The sequence below is a fragment of the Blennius ocellaris genome (genome assembly GCF_963422515.1).
Source record: "Blennius ocellaris genome assembly, chromosome: 21".
In the NCBI taxonomy this organism is placed as follows: domain Eukaryota; kingdom Metazoa; phylum Chordata; class Actinopteri; order Blenniiformes; family Blenniidae; genus Blennius; species Blennius ocellaris.
In genome coordinates, this window is record NC_137670.1 from 6663727 (window position 1) to 6682705 (window position 18979).

The 18979-nt window shown below is 41.8% G+C and overlaps 1 protein-coding gene across 2 annotated transcripts; it reads left to right on the forward strand.

Moving 5' to 3' along the window:
* Positions 1 to 2686: 2686 nt before the first annotated feature.
* htra1b (HtrA serine peptidase 1b) lies at positions 2687 to 17681 on the forward strand. Of its 2 annotated transcripts, XM_080516676.1 has the most exons (10): positions 2687 to 3268; positions 7946 to 8045; positions 8166 to 8280; positions 8425 to 8514; positions 13457 to 13651; positions 13736 to 13768; positions 14173 to 14287; positions 14680 to 14737; positions 16086 to 16181; positions 17267 to 17681. In XM_080516676.1, exons 1-10 carry the CDS (start codon positions 2812 to 2814, stop codon positions 17433 to 17435), a joined length of 1428 nt encoding a protein of 475 aa, XP_080372802.1. In that variant the 5' UTR covers positions 2687 to 2811; the 3' UTR covers positions 17436 to 17681. The 2 variants fall into 2 exon arrangements, with proteins under 2 accessions (XP_080372802.1, XP_080372801.1); XM_080516675.1 differs by having other exon boundaries at positions 13457 to 13768.
* Positions 17682 to 18979: the final 1298 nt, after the last annotated feature.

Consider the following 18979-nt stretch of genomic DNA (forward strand, 5'->3'; position numbering starts at 1 on the left):
TACTGTGATTGACTAACTGAAATCATGACATTGATCAGTTACTGGCGAATTTCTACCAAAACTATGGGCATGACAGTAAAGAGTTTCTCTACAACGGCATACCTCCAACATGGGTTTTGATTCACTGGCACAGTTTTCTCTGTGTATGGAGGTTTATTGTTGAGCAGAACATCTGGATGCAGGATGAACTCGGATATGAGTTAACCTCTGCAGTAACTTTCCCCTTATGTTCTATAACAAGCGTTTCCACAACAAAGAAACAGATGAATTACTCCAACACAGCCGGCTGCACTGCATCAAGGATCCATTACTTTACCCATGAAAGTCAAACAATGACATAACAATCACGTTACGTCACATCAGTGACAGAAACCGTCGTGGCTGAACGTTGACGGTTCAGAACAATTGATTGCATCCAAATCCGAGCTGCAGCTGTGACGTATCAGCTTGGCTCTGAAGCACAAACAATTTAATGAGGATAACAGAGAATGCTAACGTATGCTTGTGTGCCATGAACGATACTGAGCAGTTGTTTAGTCTGGCGCTGCTAATGGCAACATTCAAATCCTGATTATTAATCGCCCACCAATGACAGATTGGACTTGGTTTATTGACGAAAGAGCTCCCCGTCCTTAGTAAATAACATAAATATCATTTATAATTTTAAAAAAAATTGATAGTAATAGACTAATTATAGTTAAAAAAATATATCTGCACCTGTTTGGAGTGTGTGCAGCAGCATAAAGAGCATCCAGGGATCATCACAAACAAAAATTGCTCCTCAAATCCTGTGTTTTGATTCCTGGTGGCTGAATAAGCCACGGACTTCAGGCCTGGAGAGAAATGTTGACTCTATTCCTGTGTTGTAAAGCAGGGAATGTTGAGAAATTATAATGCTACATCTAAAGCAAATTTCATTACCTTCCTGGTCCATTAAATAACCAGAAATGACATCAAATTGCAACAAAAAGATGGGAAAAAAAACCAGAAACATAACCAAGGACACAAAACAACCAAATATATATAAAACTTAATAAAGAATATTTTAAAAAAAACTACAGAAAACACTAAACAACAACGCAAATATTCAAAAACAACCAAATAAAAATACAAAATAATCAAATATGCATATAAGCCAATCAAATAAAGAAGCAAAACTACTCAACATAGGATCAAAACAATAAAATAAAAATGCAAAACATACAAATAAAGATACAAAACAACCAAATATTGATGCAAAACAACCAAAATAAGACGATAAAAAACAGTAGTCGAACTGAAAGGTTTCACCAGTTCATGACTTTTTGAGTTCCTACAACTAGTTAGCATAATTTTAGCCAAAACAGAACATCCAGTCTCTTCAAGCAAGCGGACAGCGAGCTGATCTTTCTGCCACTAATCTATTGATCTTTCTTTTACTTTCTGGAAAAATCTATTGTTGCACATCAGCTATTAGCTGGAAGCAGGTCGATGAGAGCGAGCAGCCACAAGTTCAGAGTTCACTTTATTACCTCGAAACAAAGGACTCTACAGGATGAAGAAGGAGGGATTCACTCTGTCCATTTGGAGCAGATCAGAATCAAACAAAAAATGCACACGTTTATGTTTATTCATTCTCAGTTTAATAATTTCCGTGTTTAAATTATACAATAAAACCCCATCAGGTACCATCATGCCTCGCAGCTGCCTTGAAATACAATTACGTAATTCAAAAAACATTTGGGTGTCCAAAATTGGAGGAAAACATTTTAAATCAGTATTTGGTTCGCCTCGGCCTCATCGTTCAGATGTTTTTTAGTTTTGTAGCAGAAATGGTAAAAGACCTTTGTGCTTTAGGTCAGGGGCAAACTGTTTCAAATCTAAAATATATCCAGTTTTACAATGAAGAGTTCCAGTTCATGACAACCAGAACTCAATCATGGCAGCTTAGTACGTCCACAAACTCTTCACAAGCATGAATTTGAAAAAAGTTACATGGTGTTTCGTCCACAGGAGCTTCAGATGTACAGAAACACTGGAGGTACAAGTCTTTGAACTGGAGAGAACGATGTCAGAAATCTGTTTTGATCATAAATGTAGTATGAAATGACGCACTGATCAGCACAACGCTGGCGCTAAACCCCAGTTGATGCTTTCAGGCTCTAATGACAAAACGCGTCCAAAAAAGTATGTGGGATGTAAATGAAGGGCTTTTGGGGGATTTCTCTCAAAATAAATGTCACAAGGGCGACGCCTCCGTTCATGTTTCGCTTATGACCTTTTATTCTTGCACAAATCACATCGTAGGCTGCGATTCAACTTGTGTTTTCATCCCGCAGTCTGCACACAACAAATTTCATGTTACGCCCAAAGTTTATTTGATTCATGTTCCAGAGTGTGGCTATAGCTAAAAACTTATAGGATTATTAAAATCGGGCATAAGGAAATTGAAAAGCTGATTAGGAACATTTAAATCAATATGTATTCCTTTTTACTGAACGTACCCATAGTTGGATTCAGTCTGAGTGTCTATTAGTCTCTACTTCAGTAAAGTTGTTAGTGTATTTACTTCACTATGTTAACCCCCCCCCCCCCCCCCCCCCCCCCCCATCCCACCCCACCCATCCCATCCCGTCGGTGACGTCACACAGCAGGTCCGCCAATGGAGCAGTTTTGATCCCGGAGCGTTTATAAGCCTGGAGGATCTCCTTCTGCGCGTCAGTGAAGGTGTGCTCTGCTGTCAGCCTGCGTCAAATCTCTCTAAGAACCAAAACCTTCAACTTCAGCCTGAACTCAGATTTCCTCCCGGAGTTTGTGTTTCAACTCCCCATCATGCGTCTCCAGCTGCTCTTGTGCGTAACGGCCCTGCTCGCCTCCTCCTCCTCCTCCGACGCACGGATAACCAAGCGCTTCGCCATCGGCTGCCCGGAGAAGTGCGACAAGTCCCAGTGCGCCCCGATCCCCGCGGACTGCCTGTCCGGCGACGTGCTGGACCGCTGCGACTGCTGTCCGGTGTGCGCGTCCGGCGAGGGCGAGCCGTGCGGCGGCGCCGGGGACCGCGAGTGCGCCGAGGGCATGGAGTGCGCGGTGACCGACGGCGTGGAGGCGTCCGCCACCGTGCGGCGCAGGGCCACGGGCGGCGTGTGCGCGTGCGCCAGCGCCGAGCCGGTGTGCGGCAGCGACGGCGTCTCCTACGGCAACGTGTGCGAGCTGAAGCGCGTGAGCGGCCGCGCCACGAAGCTGCATCAGCCGCCGATCATCTTCATCCAGAGAGGGGTGTGCGGCAAAGGTGTGTGTGTGTGTGTGTGTGTGTGTGTGTGTGTGTGTGTGTGTGTGTGTGTGTGTGTGTGTGTGTGTGTGTGTGTGTTAAGAAGATTGAGATAAAGCACGCGTGCAGACAGGGACAGTGAAAAGAGAGAGAGAGAGAGAGAGAGAGAGAGAGATAGACTGTGAAGAAATGTGATGATAAGAGAAACATTCCAATAATGTGAGTGAACTTGAGTGACCCAACCTGCAGATAAACACTGAAATGTCCTGAAGTCTCTCAGGCTGAATGCGCCTCGCAAATCCCCACAAAAATGCATCGGATTAAGGTGTTCAAACTAAATATCTTAAATTAAAGTGAAAGAACTGTTGAAAAAGTAAAGTAATTATCAAATTGTGATCAACATGAGGTGCGTCAAACTGTCGGTTAGATTTGGATTGGCCGCTTGGATCTGTAGTCAGTCTTCAGATATCTGATCTATTAGTTATCTCTATATCAGACCGGATACTGATATTGGATCAGATTGATCCCATCGCTCGTTTAAAGAATGTGATGTTTCCAAATACCTTTAATCGGTTAACAAAGAGAGATCAAAGACAAGTCAGCCACAAAGAAACAGGACAAATACTTGTCTTCTGTTTGAAAATGTAAATGATTACGTTTTTTTTGTGCTGAAATTCTACTGATTGCCACAGGATGTCATCAACTTTTGGGAAACTGAGCGCAACAAAGTTACACAAACAGCATAATATGAATAATTTAATGACGTTGTTTGTATCTTTAGAGTTTGACCTGAGAGCTTCTGATTATTCAAATCCAGAAAATAAAATATGACGCTTCACCGGGATCATGGAAAACAATGGAGTTGTGCAGGAAAAAGATAAGACACATCATGGTTACAACCCAAGTACAACTCTGAGGGGTCACTGGGTTCATGACTTTCCAATGGAAAAGTAAAATAGTAAAAAGTTGTATAAAAGGTCACATTTATACTCATTTTGGACCTCATGTTTGGACACATGGCTCTTACACTGGTGAGAAGTGGCTTTCTGGTGTGATATTAGTTTTGTACGGGTGTGAAACCAGTTTAAAACTGGTTCAAATCTGATATAACAACCAAATTGTTTTCCAAGCCTGTTTTTTGGACGCAATTAAAATACATAATGGACTCTTCAGTCGCTTTAAAGTAGTTTTGGAATTGGTTCAAATATGGGTTGAAACTGGTTGGAAACTACTTTGTGGACTGGTTCCAACCAATATGTATTAGTTGAAATCTTTTTTTCAAAGAGGTTGGAACTATTTCTTTTTAAACTAGTTTGAAGCTGATTTTTGAACTGGTTCAAAATTAGGTTAAAACTGGCCAGAAGCAGGTTTACAACTGGGATGGAGGCTGTTTCAAACCAGGTTTCGAGCTAGAGTTAGAGTTTAAGCAGGTTTTTTTTTTTTTTATAAAAGGTTTGGAACTTGATTTTGAACTGATTTGAAACTAGTTTCAGAATTCTATGAAATGGCTGTTTTACTTGGTTTTTGGTCTCGTTTTTGCAGTTTGATATGAGCTTTTGGGCTGATTTGAATCTAGTTTTGTATTGGAATGAAATCGGTCTTTGTATAGCTCTTGAACTGGTTCAGAGCTGGTTTTTGGACTCTTAAAACTGGTATGAAGCGAGTAGTTGCACCACTTTTACTGACTTGAAAGTAGTTTGGAGCTTGGTTTGAAACTGGTTTGCATTTAGTTTTGTCCTGGAATGAACCCAGTTTGAACTGGGTTTGCAAACTGGCTCAAAGCTGGTATTTCTGATTAGGTTGAAAAAAACCTTCTGGTGTAAAGCTGGTTTGTAAATTGATTTTAAACTGCTTTCAAATTGGTTCTGGGCTGGTTTTTAGAAGAAAAACAAATTCTAAATTCTTTTGAATTGGGTTGAATGTGATTTTTGATACCAATTCAAGTTTAGTTTAAAACTGGTCTGAATTGGTTGGAACCTGGTTTAGAGTTGGATTTGGACTCGTTCAAGCTGGTTTTTCATCAGCTTTGGAACTGATTTTTGGAGTTGGTTTTTGAACTGGTGTCATACTGGTTTGAAACTAGTTTTTTGGACTGGTTAAACACTTGTTTTTGGACTCATTTAAAACTAGTTTAAAGCTGGTATTTTCCAACCAGCTGTAAACTAGTTTAGAGACTGGGGTTAAACAATTTTCCATCAGTGTTTGGAACTAGATTTTGGACTGCGTTGAAGCTGGATTTTGAACTGATTTGGAACTAGTTTGGGACTGGTTTTAATGTAATGTCAGCTGAACCTAATGACTGAATCATTCACGTAAAGTCAGCACATCCTTGTTCAAGGAAGAAAACTTTGAGTCATTGACGTTCTTTCATCCTCCTCTCTTCGTCTGTCAGATCCTTCATCACATCTTAATCCCTGAATCTTTCCCTCGCTCCATCTTTGATCCATTAACTTCCAAACTTTCCATAAAACGCGCTCTTGAAGCTTTGGATTTGAGGACAGGAGTCTGGAAGATGTGGGTCCATGTTCGCCCCATGGTGACTCATCTCCTGGAGCTCATTGTTTCAGTTGTGTAACTTCCTAACAGACGTATATGTGGGTCAAACTCTTATTTAACCCAGATTTAAGGAGAACATAATGTGTTTTTTCCCCTGTGTGTGTGTGTGTGTGTGTGTGAGATTTTTTTTCTTTTTCCCCGGCTTCTTCCTGTGCAGACTTGCGAGCTGGTTGTGTGATTGACAGACTTGGAAACTGTGAAAACAAAATAAGGTTGCGGGGTCATTAGAGTTTCGGGAGCTGCAGGAATTTTCCTCAAATTATCCTCTGACGAACGCGGCGTCATCGGGTTCCTGGCCTGGAATCGAACCGGGGTTGTGTGTCGTGAGGCGACAGCGCAAACCACAGATCTTTGTTCTCAGGAGCGGTTGATTGTCGAGGCAGAAAAAAATGGAGGAATTCTGTCTGTTTCATCGATTCGAACCGTCACCCGACACCGCTTGTCCTCAAAGGCTGCTGGTGCATTCAAGGTCACGACGTGCGAGCGGGGTTACTGATGTACCTGCCGCCGTTCCACCCGCCTCACCGTGTGCAGACACCTGCAGGCGGCGGTTCGGGGTCGGCAGGTTCCCCCCCCCCGCCGCCGCTCTGACTGACTTCATTCAGTCCAATTCAAAGCTGCAGCAGCTGCCGAACCGCAGATCCTGCAGCCAAAGACGCAGACAGACGCGGTAGTGTCCTCCAGACGGTCAACGACTGCAACGACCAGCAGCTCAGACTGGAGATTAAACCAGTTCGTGGGAGGAAGATGCTCTATAATCTGGGTGTTCTTGAGATTTATGAACTCAAGACATGGAGAAGGAACAGCATCAACAAAGTGCCCAGTAAACACCCGGTGCTCTATGGTTTAGTAAAGCTAAATATAAAATGAGCTCAAGTGGACTGAAACTATGATGTCATCCCTCAAAAAAAACCCAAAAAACATACACACTTAAATCTGCCCGGCCGGAGGACGAGCTCTTACACGTGCGTTCGCGGTGTTTATCCGATGGCTCGGTATTTGCAGATGAGTTGATAGCGACGTGGTTTGATGGCTGTGGCGAGAAGAGAAGTATTTCGAGGGTTTGATCCCATCTGTGACTGGAGGACAAACACAGACGTGTCCTCACCGGTCCTCCGCTCGCTGTCTATCGAAGGAAAAATGCTCTAATGGGTGATGAATGGAGCCCCGGCAGCTGCCTGATTCAAGTTCAAATATGTCCTCAGGATTTTATTTCAAGTACGTCATCAGGTTTCAGACTGCTGTCCTTCAGTCCTGCAGTTTAATCCTATTTAACTTAATATGATTCAGTATGAAGAAGAGAACACTTCCCAGTGAGCGAAAGTGACACTTTTTCCACATTTTCTGCAAAAACGATTAAAACGTTGACTTTAAAGTTTCAGTTTGAGAAGCTGTGAGATGAGATTTATTCTCAATGCAGCACTGGCACCACTGCTCAATATCTTCTATTGTTCAGAATTTTTACTCGTAAAAATGTTTTAAAGGTGTTGTTTTCCCCCAAAACACTTTCTTGCAGTATGTAAAAACAAGAAGCTCAGCTGATAATCTCACTTATTTAAGATGATCTGTAAAAATTAATAACTAAATGTAAAAAAAGAAATATAAAAATGACAACGTTTAGACTGATTTTTTTTAAATGTTTTTTTCTGCTTTAACGTTTTTTTTGCTAAAAGTTAAAACACTGTTTCACATTAATTACTTTTTATACTCAAATTTATTCCCCCAAAAATCTCTAAATTATAAGCTGGCTAACGCACTTGAGTTTCCCTAAGATGTAATACCACCGTCTGCCACAAGATGGTGTCGTGAGCCACTCCGGTATTTTATATAGTAAGTTTTTATTGAGTTAGTAAATAAGAGGATTCCTTCATATATCGTTAACAAAAATTTGAGCAAGATTCAATAGTGCCACCTAATGGACAAATGTGACACTACACCAAAGCTTACATTCTTCTTTAAGACAATAGTTTTATTTGACTTAAAAACAAATACATTTTTCTTTAAAGTTAAATATTTTCTCAAATATAAAATTTTGACTTTTTGTATGTTTTGTTGTCATTTTATTTTATTTTTTTAAATATGACAATATTTTGTGAGCGAGTATGTGTGTTTGTTTACTGACAGTGCGTTTTCCTCCTGCAGGTCAGCAGAACCCCGACAGCCTTCGTTTCAAGTACAACTTCATCGCGGACGTGGTGGAGAAAATCGCTCCCGCTGTGGTTCATATTGAACTTTACCGCAAGTAAGAAAAGAAAAAAAAAAAAAAAACTGCAGCGAACACGTGGCGAAACACTCCGGCAGAAGTGTGTGGATTCACGTTTTTCAGGTCCGAAACCAGTAAATGTCCTCTTTGCTCCCTCAGGATGGTCTTCTCCAAGCGCGAGGTGGCGGTGGCGAGCGGCTCGGGCTTCGTGGTGTCCGAGGACGGACTGATCGTCACCAACGCCCACGTGGTGGCCAACAAGCACCGAGTGAAGGTCTGGCGCACACGTTTATGTCGAAACATACGATGAAATTTACACTCGCGTACAGTAAAAGGGCACTTTTAAGCTGAAATGGTGGCGTCGCGCTTGTTTTTCTTCCTTCTTGGGAGTTTATAGCAGGTCTCTTGTGTCCATCAGGTGGAGCTCAAGAGCGGAGCCACGTACGACGCCAAAATCAAAGACGTGGACGAGAAGGCCGACATCGCGCTGATCAAGATCGACACCCCAGTGAGTTTCTGGCTTCTTTGTCCCAATATTCAGCCCAACTTCTGATAAATCTGCTTTAAGACAAACGGAATGACTCTGTTCACGCCTCTGAATGCGTGCAGAGTGAGGGTTTGCTTTTTAAAGAGAGAAATAAGACATAAAACTGTGTTTCTGTCGAATTTAACAGATTGTTGAAGCTTTGCAACAACAAAGTCTTTATGGAAATAGAATTTAGTAAGATTGGAAGAAACAGCCTTTTATTCATACAGTCAATTTTTATTGTATAACATATATTTTCTAACATATGTTATTTATTTAAAGGGATTTTGAATTTACACTATTGAGACACGTGAATGACCATGTGTGGGTGTGTGTGTGTGTGTGTCTGTGTGTGTGTGTGTGTGGTTTATACACACATATATGGTTAAAGTGAGGGAAATTAAGGATAAGGGAAAAGTTGACTTTCTGTGTTTTTTGAAGAAAATCTGAAGCCTTTTTCTGACTCAGCTGGTTCAGGGACACAAAAAGTGATTCAATATGAGTTAAATAAGTTATTTATGTTCTTTTTGTTCTGGTCTGTCGATGGCTGGGTGTCTGAATGGCCGGTTTCCCACTTTTGCACTGGAAAAAAAACATTTTTGAGATTAAGACAGTTGCTGCCGCCTCCTTTCATTGTGCCAATAAATGTTTTCAAGCTGCAAGAGTTTCTAAAAAATAATAATAAAAAGGAGCAGTTTTTATGTGTAAACTGAGAGAAGGTGTCTTTGACTCTCCGATGTCACAGGACAGTTTGTGTCTCTCCGTTTCCAATCCTTCCAGAATAAATGTGTTTGTGACTCGGTGTAACATAATCAAGTGGGAGGTTCACGAGATAATTTGAAATGAAGAGAAAACAGACGGGAATGAAGTGCAGCTGCACGAAGAAACAGACAACGTTGCACAACATCTCATCTGGATTTCATTGCCACAATATTAAAAACAAGAAGATTTGTCCATCTTGAGAAGCTTTTTAGAGTGAATGTGAAAATGCCAGATATAGATGGATCTGTTATTTTTTATTTCTGGTGAATATTATTACTGTTCTGCATTGCAGCTCATTTCAAACAGATCTGCGATCATTTCATTATAAAAGAAAATGGAACATTTTCTGACACTTTTAAGCTTTTATTATCGTTACGATTTTCATACACGGTCACTTCCAGCTTTTTCCTGTTTCTTTAAAACTAATCATGATTCAATAAGTTAATAATAATAATTACATAACGTTACTTCTCTGGTAAAAACAGGCTTTGCAGTACATTGGCATCAGGTGGCCATAAAAATGAGAAAACAAGATCCTGAACGTTTTTGAAACACTCCGTGAGATTTTCAGCCTGTTTAGATTGTACTTTTATGAAGTTTCACTTAATTTTAAAAAATTAAATATTAGAAGCATATAATTGCTTTTTTTCTTTTAAGACTCTGAAAATTCACAAATTGGGTGAATAAATGTTTCAATGAAGGTCGTATGAAGCGAGCATGCACACGAGCCAAGTTCAATAGGAAAAAAAAAAGTGTTCTCTTCTAAATATCTCTGGAATAGCTGTGAACAATTCAAGCTTTGCGCCTCCTGACGGTAAATTCCAGCTAAAATCGGGTCAGTGGAACATTTTAGCCACTGGACATTTTCTACACTATTCACCAGGAAGTAAAGCAATTACCTAACAACAACAGAGAATAACTTTTAATGTGTTTGACACCTTGAATAAGAAAACAAAACAAAAAAAACTGGTTCTATGAATATATTTACCGTAACAGGCCATCGTTGTCTTGATGGAGAAATTGATTGGTTTTGCAAAAATATAAACTATTTAATTACATAACAATACATTGTGGTGTGAGATGGTAATTTATTGTATTTTTACAAAGCAGGTTTTGTAGAAAATGTGCAAGAAATAAACATTTGTAATGGAAATTCTAGAATGGGTTTCTTGAGCATTGATGATGACCTGTTGGTTTGACAGAGGAGACGAGCACAGGAAAACAGTGAAAACAATGCGGAAGCCTGGTTTTGTGGAATAAATTATCGCTGGGTCGACTGTTTTGTTGGTATGGACATGGACTCCAGGGTGTCTCCAGTAGAAATGTTTCTTTTTTGCGGTGAGTGGACAGAAGTGAGGGGCAGGAGGTCGTCGGCGAGATAATGAGAAGGAGAGGGTGAGGAGGAGCTGATCGGGGGGGGGGGGGGGGGGGGGGGGGGGATAAACAGCTCTTTGTTCCTTGTTGTGGTCGTTGCCGCTCTGCTGTGCCGGCGTCTCTTCAATTACAACCGAGCGTGGCCCCTCGGGCTCTGTGATCTCACCCAGAAAACCACAGGCCCCGGGGAAGGGTGGGCGATGCGGAGGCTTGGAGTTGTGTTTGAGTGCGTGACACAGTTTAAATAGCTACTTTCAGGAAATGCAGGTGGTTTAAACTCATGAGCAGACAGCTTTGAGAGAGCGAAACATTCACAAAGACACATGTAAGTAAACAGTTTAAAAAGTATCGAGGCAATTCAAGGGCCACAAACATCACGGCATCCTTCCATCTTCTCCACCTCTATCCAAATCAGAACAGTTCTCTGAGGTATTTATTACGAAAGGCCCTATTTTTTTAATGTACAAAATCATCCTGGGTGATAACTACATGTATGTGGTCTGTAAGAAGCCACACTTTGCGACAATGAGCTGTAAATTCAGCGAGTTCTGATTGTTTTAGTTTTGTTAAGAAAGACCTTCATTAAAGGAAGCGAATGCATGAAAAGAGAAGCGGGGACCCATCCAAGATGGCTGCCTCCTTGCTACATCAGCTCCAACAGTCAATTAGGCATCTATTTATACTCCACTAGGGCTACTAATATATGTCTATTTGTCTAGTTGTCTAATATTTACCTATAATGTGTATGTCTATGTGTCGATGATGTCTGAATGTATTAAAGCAGGAAATGTAGTGAGGAGGGGGAAAAAAACCCAGTTTCAGCTCGTTCTCCGCCGTTTTGTCCTGGAAACATCCTCCCCATCGTCTGCAGCGAGACGTGAAACACGTCCACACGTGTCACATCTGCCGCTCCACTGTTTCTGCCTCATTTCTTCTGCCCCTCGCTGCCCTCCGCCTCACCTCCCTCCCGTCTGTTCATCTGCATTGCAAAACTGTCCTAAAGTGGGTCAAAGCCTGCAGGCTCCTTACTTAACTGAGGAAATTAGCTGCACATGTGTCTGTCAGCTGCGTGGAAACACGCACACACACACACACACGCACACACACACACACACACACACACACACACACACACACACACACACACACACACACACACACACACACACACACACACACACACACACACACACACACACACACACACACACACACACACACACACACACACACACACACACACATACACACACACACGGGCTGACAGACATGTTGTCATGCTCGCGGTGTCTTCGATGGAATCTGCAACAGGAACATCGTCTCTGTGTCAGTTTTTCTGATCCTCGTCACAAAGTAGGTCAGTCGGACGAGTCGTAGGAATCTGAAGTGACCTTCAAACTCTGGCACGTGAAACTCGTCTGATAACTTTAACATTTGCTCGTAGAAAATGTTAACAACCTGGTGACTTTTGTGTTTCTTTCTCTTTCACTCTCTCAGCTCACTACAACTACTAATGTGACAGCCACATTATAGAGCATCTCCCTCCCACTAAGTGACGGAACTTCAGTTTACACTCACATTACTAACACAGGACTAACTTCACCACAATAACAAGTTACGCTTTAATAATTCTTTTTATATGCAGTCATTCTAGCTCCACCACTATTTAAATAAATAAATAAAAAACATATAGTGGCTGTAATCAATTACTACTAGTTAACAAGTTAATTTTTATTTGCAGTCACTCGCAAAGTTATTATGTGTTCACAGGCTTTTCATGGTCCATTGTCGTGCACTTGTTTTTCACTAACTGCCTATGAAGCCGTGGTTCCTGGTTCGAGTCCCTCTGAGTGTCTGCTGAGGGAAACAAGCTATGAGGGGGAATACAGCCGTCTGCAGCCTGAGAGAGAGCGAGAGAGGGAGGGAGGGAGGGGGAAAGAAGTCATTAGGAGAGCGTGAGCCAGTAATAAAATCCCATTAAAGTCAATTTAAACAAGGTATTAGCTATAAACGTGGCAACGTTTCTCCTTCTTTGGAAACATAAAGTTTGTGTGGATGTTTTCAGAAACTCGGGCACACACTGGTTTATTTTGAGGGCAGAGAGCGAGGTGGAAAAGAAAATATCTCAGGGGCGACTGGTTGAGGGGTAAACAGCTGACTCAGCGCTTTGCAGGAAACCACGTCTGACAGAGTAAACTGGTGTTTACCTGTGTGTGTGTGTGTGTGTGTGTGTGTGTGTCTTCAGTCATAGTACATAATTTCTCTTCTATAATTCATCCGAAAAATCACTTTAATTTCACGCTTTGATTAACTGCACCAGTTAAAATGTGAATTATATTTAAATTACTTGTAGAAAATTTTTGTTTTTTGTTTTTTAAACTTCCTGCTGATGAGCTGAAAAATATGGAAGGAAGTTCGATTTTTTTTTTGTTTGTTTTTGCTTCATCCTGAGGTCACTGGTGCGTTCGTGGTCAGATTTTCACTTTTTATTCTACGACACAGAGAAAAGAAAATTCCACTCATGTTCTTTTTAAACTTTCCTGCAAATCCACTGATGTTATGTGTCCAACATGCGTGGAACTTTGTTGTGGGATTGTGACCTGATTGATGAGTGGCTGTCGTATAGAAATATCATTGGATTGTTTTCGTAACAATTGTGGGATATTGGGCACGCAGACGTTTTATGTATATCTATCTATCTCCATCTTTACCAACGGCGATGAGTTCAGGACCGTTGCAGGGAATTTTTCTCATTGGCGTCTTTTCCTCGTCGTTCTCGTCGTCCCAGATGAAGCTGCCAGTGCTGCTGCTCGGACGCTCCGCGGACCTGCGGCCCGGTGAGTTCGTGGTCGCCATCGGCAGCCCGTTCTCCCTGCAGAACACCGTCACCACCGGCATCGTCAGCACCACCCAGAGGGGGGGCAAGGAGCTGGGCCTCCGCAACTCGGACATGGACTACATCCAGACCGACGCCATCATCAACGTGCGTTTTCTGCAGTTTCCAAAGTCTCAAAAAAAAGTGGAAAAAACCTCCCTCCTTCCACTTATTTACATTTTCTTCTTACAGTACGGCAACTCAGGAGGGCCACTCGTGAATCTGGTGAGTAAAAAAAGTTTAAAAAGCAGCAGTCTTTTGGTGCATTAAAGCACAGATCTCTTGTGTTTTCTGGCTTTTTACAGTAAAACGAGCTGAAGGAGGCTTTTCCCTTCATGAAACACAAACACTGTGTTGTATCACGGAGGTCACTCCCTTGTATTACAGAACACAGATATACGTAATCTCATATAAACAGATACCAAGAACCATGAAGTCCCTATTAGGGAAGGTAAATAGAGAGTTTCGGTAACACTTGGCAGGAGTTCCCCGGTTCCAGCCGTCTCTGATTATGAGCGTGTTTCACTGTTACAAAACAGCGTTTAATGAGTTTCATGGGAAATTTGAGTTTTACTATGAGGGATTTACATGAGTGTGTGTGTGTGTGTGTGTGTGTGCGTGTGCTGCAGGACGGAGAGGTTATCGGCATCAACACACTCAAAGTCACAGCAGGAATCTCCTTCGCCATTCCGTCAGACAAGATCCGACAGTTCTTGGCCGAGTCTCACGACCGACAGGCCAAAGGTTCGTCCCTGCTGATCCACAGCAACACTTTCCACCGCCACGCCAGTAACTGCTTTCTCTCTCTTTGGCCGAGCCATTGAGCCTGCTTTTAGCTTTAGCATTTTTCAGAAAAAACTGTCTTTTTGCCTTTTTAGCTTCACCATTTTCAGTTTTCCTGTACCAAGAAAGTGGCATTAGCCTGTACCTGCAGTAGCAGTGATTAGCATTAGCCTGCCTAAATAGCGGTGAGTTTTCATATCTAAGAGCTGTCTGTATGTTGGTAGTTGCTGCTTAGTATCTGCTTTTCCCATGACCTTTTGTTCATGAATTGTTTATTCAAGTGCTAACATCCTGATTTTAGAGCCTCTCCCAGTGGCCATGACGAACTGTGATTGTTTGTTGATGTTTTCCAGGTAAAACGTCTCACAAGAAGAAATATATCGGAGTCCGGATGATGAGTCTCACTCTGTCGTAAGTCTTTATTGAACAGCGGTGGACTGATGCAATGAGGCGAGGTGGTGGGTCTAATCCCCCCGGTGCGTCTCAGTCAAACAGAGGGGTGGTGGACTTATTAGAAACCGTGACCTCATTTATGACTCAACCGCCTCTGCAGAGTCCCAACACAGCAAGACACACCAGACAGCACGACTTACATCACCCATTACAGTTGGATTCACTTTGTGGAACACTTTGTAATAATGTTGATTGAATTATATCAGATTAATCTTGTTTCCAGCTGCTTGTAACTGTACCTAACATTATTAATGACTTTTTTTTATACAAAGACAGCATCATTTAAAATTTCTTTTCCATTTATCAATCAAATTTAGCTGTGAGAATATAAACTTATCTTTAAACAGTTCAGCTTTGTAATAATATATATCAAGTTTAGCCCAGAAATAACATGACATGATTTGAATTAAAATTTAATGCAGATGAGGTTTAGGTCCTCTGTGTGTGTTTTTATATATTGCATAATGTGTCCAGGCTCAAATGTTTGGTGTGAAAAAGAAGAATTTTCCAAATTCAAGTTAAAATGTCCATAATAGGGTGAAAAGGGTTGTGAAATATATTGTTCCAGGGATGTTGAAAATATAACATCAACTATTGGGGGGGGAAATCAGAAAGTATGCAGAAACCAAGACAAAATGCAAAGAATAAAAAACATATTTAAAGAATACAATGAAAATATGCAACACGTGTATTAAAACTACTTGGATTTTTGTGGTTTTCATGAGCTGCATCATTTATTTCAGGGTGTACGAGTTTTAGTCATTTCCCATTTCATATTTCCCATTTCATATTAACACTTCCAATAATATAAAACATTAATTTGTAGGAAGCAAATATATTGAAGAACATTTATTTTAAAACCTGTCACAAAAGAGACACAATGGTGACAATTACTACAAGGTTTTACATTGAATTTAAGAAATGTGGGGGGAAAAAGTCCAAATGTAGAAGAGAAAGTTGTAATTTAAAAATTGTTCAAATATACATTTCAAAATGTGATGATTAGACTTGAAATATTTATATCGGCAACATGCCTATTGACTAATCCCAGTGGTGTGCATTAGGTGGCAGCAGTGAGTCTGGCTCGTGAGGGTTAGTGAATACAAAGAGCTTCTGTAATATTTACTGTTCAACCTGCAGGACAAACTCAACGCTGCGTTTACACGACTAATGAACCAGGAGCTAGCTGGTTAGCATGCTAACGTCGGTTCTTACTGCTTGACACACTTCAAGACTGTAGTTTTCTTTTATCGACTTCTCTTTTAAAGTGTTCCATTCTTTGATCCTGTTATCATTTCGCCTCCAGGCTGGCCAAGGAGCTGAAGGAGAGGCAGTCGGACTTCCCGGACATCACCTCGGGGGCGTACGTCATCGAGGTCATCAGTCGGACCCCAGCCGAGGCGTGAGTGTCGTCACCCCCTTCTACTATTACCCCAGTGCGGGGTTATTATTTACACGAGAAGGTGAAAGAAGTTAGGTGTAGTTTTGTGCCGAAGATGGTCAAACGTCAGGTGATGGAAGACGTGTGCAGACTCGCCCCTGTGCAGGATGTTTAATGTGAAAAGGAAGGAGTCGGGTACGACCTCTTTTCAAAGCCCACCGCAGCGTCCCGCCTTGCGACCGCAGCAGGTGGAGTTAGTTCCAGTGTGTCAGGAGTCGCATCCTCACAGCTGCCCTGAAAGCTGCTGTGTTCCTCCTGGAAAGCGTCCTGAGAGCTGGCAGGCGAAACACAAGTCCAGACGTTTCCCACCCACGTGGCTCGGCTCGTCCGGCAAGCGAGGACAAACTGCCTCACTCTTGTCTCTGGCTGCCGTTCAGGTGTAGAGACTCGGAGGTGTTTTAAAGGAGCAGGGAGAGGGCCTTCAGGTTCACCTTGTCAGTTTGCCAGGCCTGCTGTGTAAAGTGTTTTATTTTGGACTTGTAAAAAGTCCCTTTGGAACTTAAAGCAGGTAAAACCCAGGATGCCTCTGTATTCTCGAGTGCTTCTCCCAAAGAAATCCTGGACCCCAAGTTGTGAACCACAAGTAGAATAGAGAAAAAAACAACAACCAACCAACCATCCAACCAATCAGCCAATCAACCAACCGCCAATCAACTTGTTAAGACATCTAACATACAAACCAACCAACTGACCAATCAATCAGTTAAGACATCTAACACACCAACCCACCAACCAACCAACCAAACAACCAATCAACCAGTTAAGACATCTAACTCACCAACCAACCAACCAACCAACCAACCAACCAACCAACCAAAAAAGCATAATAATCAGCCAACCAGTTACTCACTTAACCAGTTGATCACTTATCCGATCAACCACCCAAACATTCATCCCAGAACCCCCCCCCCCCAAACCAACAGGCCCAAAGTCCAAGTGGCTTTCATTGAGTTAGAAGGACACGATAAACATTTAAAAAAGATAAAGGAGTCGTCTCACATCACAAGCCTGGTTGTTCATCATAAATCTTCATTTCTTTCTGACAGCGCCGGGCTAAAGGAAAGTGACGTCATCATCAGCATCAACGGCGAGCGAGTCACCTCGGCCAGCGACGTCAGCGCCGCCATCAAGCAAGACGAGACGCTGCGGACAGTGGTGAGACGAGGCAACGAAGACGTCATCCTCACCATCGTCCCCGACGAGATCGACCCTTAAACCCTCGCCACGAGCACCTTCGACCTGTCAACCAATCCCGAGCTGGCTCGCAGAGTTTTTTTCAACCAGTCATGGACTCCTCAATCAGAAAATTAACCTGTAGGAGGCGTGTGCGTGTGTGTGTGTGTGTGTGTGTGTGTGTGTGTGTGTGTGTGTGTGTGTGTGTGTGTGTGTGTGTGTGTGGGTGTGGGTGTGCGGCGACACCTGAAATGTATTATTACCATTGGTCTTCCGTTTTATAACGCACATCTTCAAGCTGGGAACGGCAGCTTCAAGCTGTCAAATTCTTCCTGCTAATCTTCATCGTCTTCATCGTCTTCATCATCACAGACCTTTTATACTCGACTCACGCCACCTGATGCCACCCGGAGGTTACTGCAGGTTAGCGTTCACTGTGTACTGTATGTTCTGATTGAATATTTTGTAATAGTGTTGTTGTTTTGTTGCGTATGAATTCAATGTTTTTAAAACAGGGAATAAAATTATTTTTAAAAACATGTCTTGTTTCATCACCTTGGAACAGCAAACTATTGTCATCATTATTCGCTTTGAAGTTTCACGTGCAGTCATGAGTGCCGTGACCTATAATCATGGAAGGAAAAATCTAGTGGAATTTAAGCAGAGATATATTTATCTAATGGCTTGAACAAAAAAAAGATTTTCACAAGAAATACAATTTTAGTGGATCAGCTCATGTCTGTCTTGCTGCTGATTGGAGTACCGTTGTCGGGCCTGTGGTGTCCCGCGCTGTGTGGAGGACTCCCTGTAACCTCGGTGGTTCAGTTCTGACCCGTTTAATGACTCACTCATTGGAAGACCTGCTGGGAAACTTCAGTCGAACTGGGGGGGACTGTTGAGCAACACTTTCCTTGAACGACTGTTCTCACCAAGCATCCATAAATCAGCATTTTTAGAGACGTTCTGACTCACATAGTCTGATCAGGATCCAAAATAAACAAAGCAGCCGACTACCATCAACAAGCACTGTACAACTTCTTGTTGAATTATTGCATCTCAACACATTTTTGCAGCTTTTATCTCGTGCCTGTTGGCTGATTATTTATCTACTGATGTGTAGAGGATTTTAGTGAAAGCCAAAACTAATAAGAGCATTTTTACACAAGCTTTTCTACTTTACTATAAAATGTAGATTTAATTATTTATGGTTTAGTATATATAGCTACATAGATTCAAATGAGTGCAAATAGGTTTATTTTTCTTTTGTGTCTGTAGTTTGTATGTTTTTGACATGTCTGGAATGAATTAATAATAAAAAAATAAACTGTCCAATGACATAAGTTTACATTTGTGGGCGTGTCCTAAGTCTGCATCTAATACAAGTGTTCAGTTACCTTCCTAAGCTCCGCCCCTCTCCTATTCATGTTTGTTTGTTCAGCTCGCCACACAGCAATTAGCTACTGGAAAAGTCCATCAAATCTGGAAAACACACCCTTTACTTTTTTCTCTCAAGACAAGTGAATATTGACTTTAAAACAACTTCCTGTAACATGTCACCTTTCCTCTGTGTCACAACTGCAACAATT

Excerpts from the sequence above, each read along its gene's own strand:
- htra1b (XM_080516675.1), top strand. The coding sequence starts at position 2,812 with ATGCGTCTCCAGCTGCTCTTGTGCGTAACGGCCCTGCTCGCCTCCTCC. Across the intron at positions 8,281-8,424 it reads CCAACAAGCACCGAGTGAAG|GTGGAGCTCAAGAGCGGAGC; the intron begins GTCTGGCGCACA and ends TGTGTCCATCAG. Across the intron at positions 13,769-14,172 it reads GAGGGCCACTCGTGAATCTG|GACGGAGAGGTTATCGGCAT; the intron begins GTGAGTAAAAAA and ends CGTGTGCTGCAG.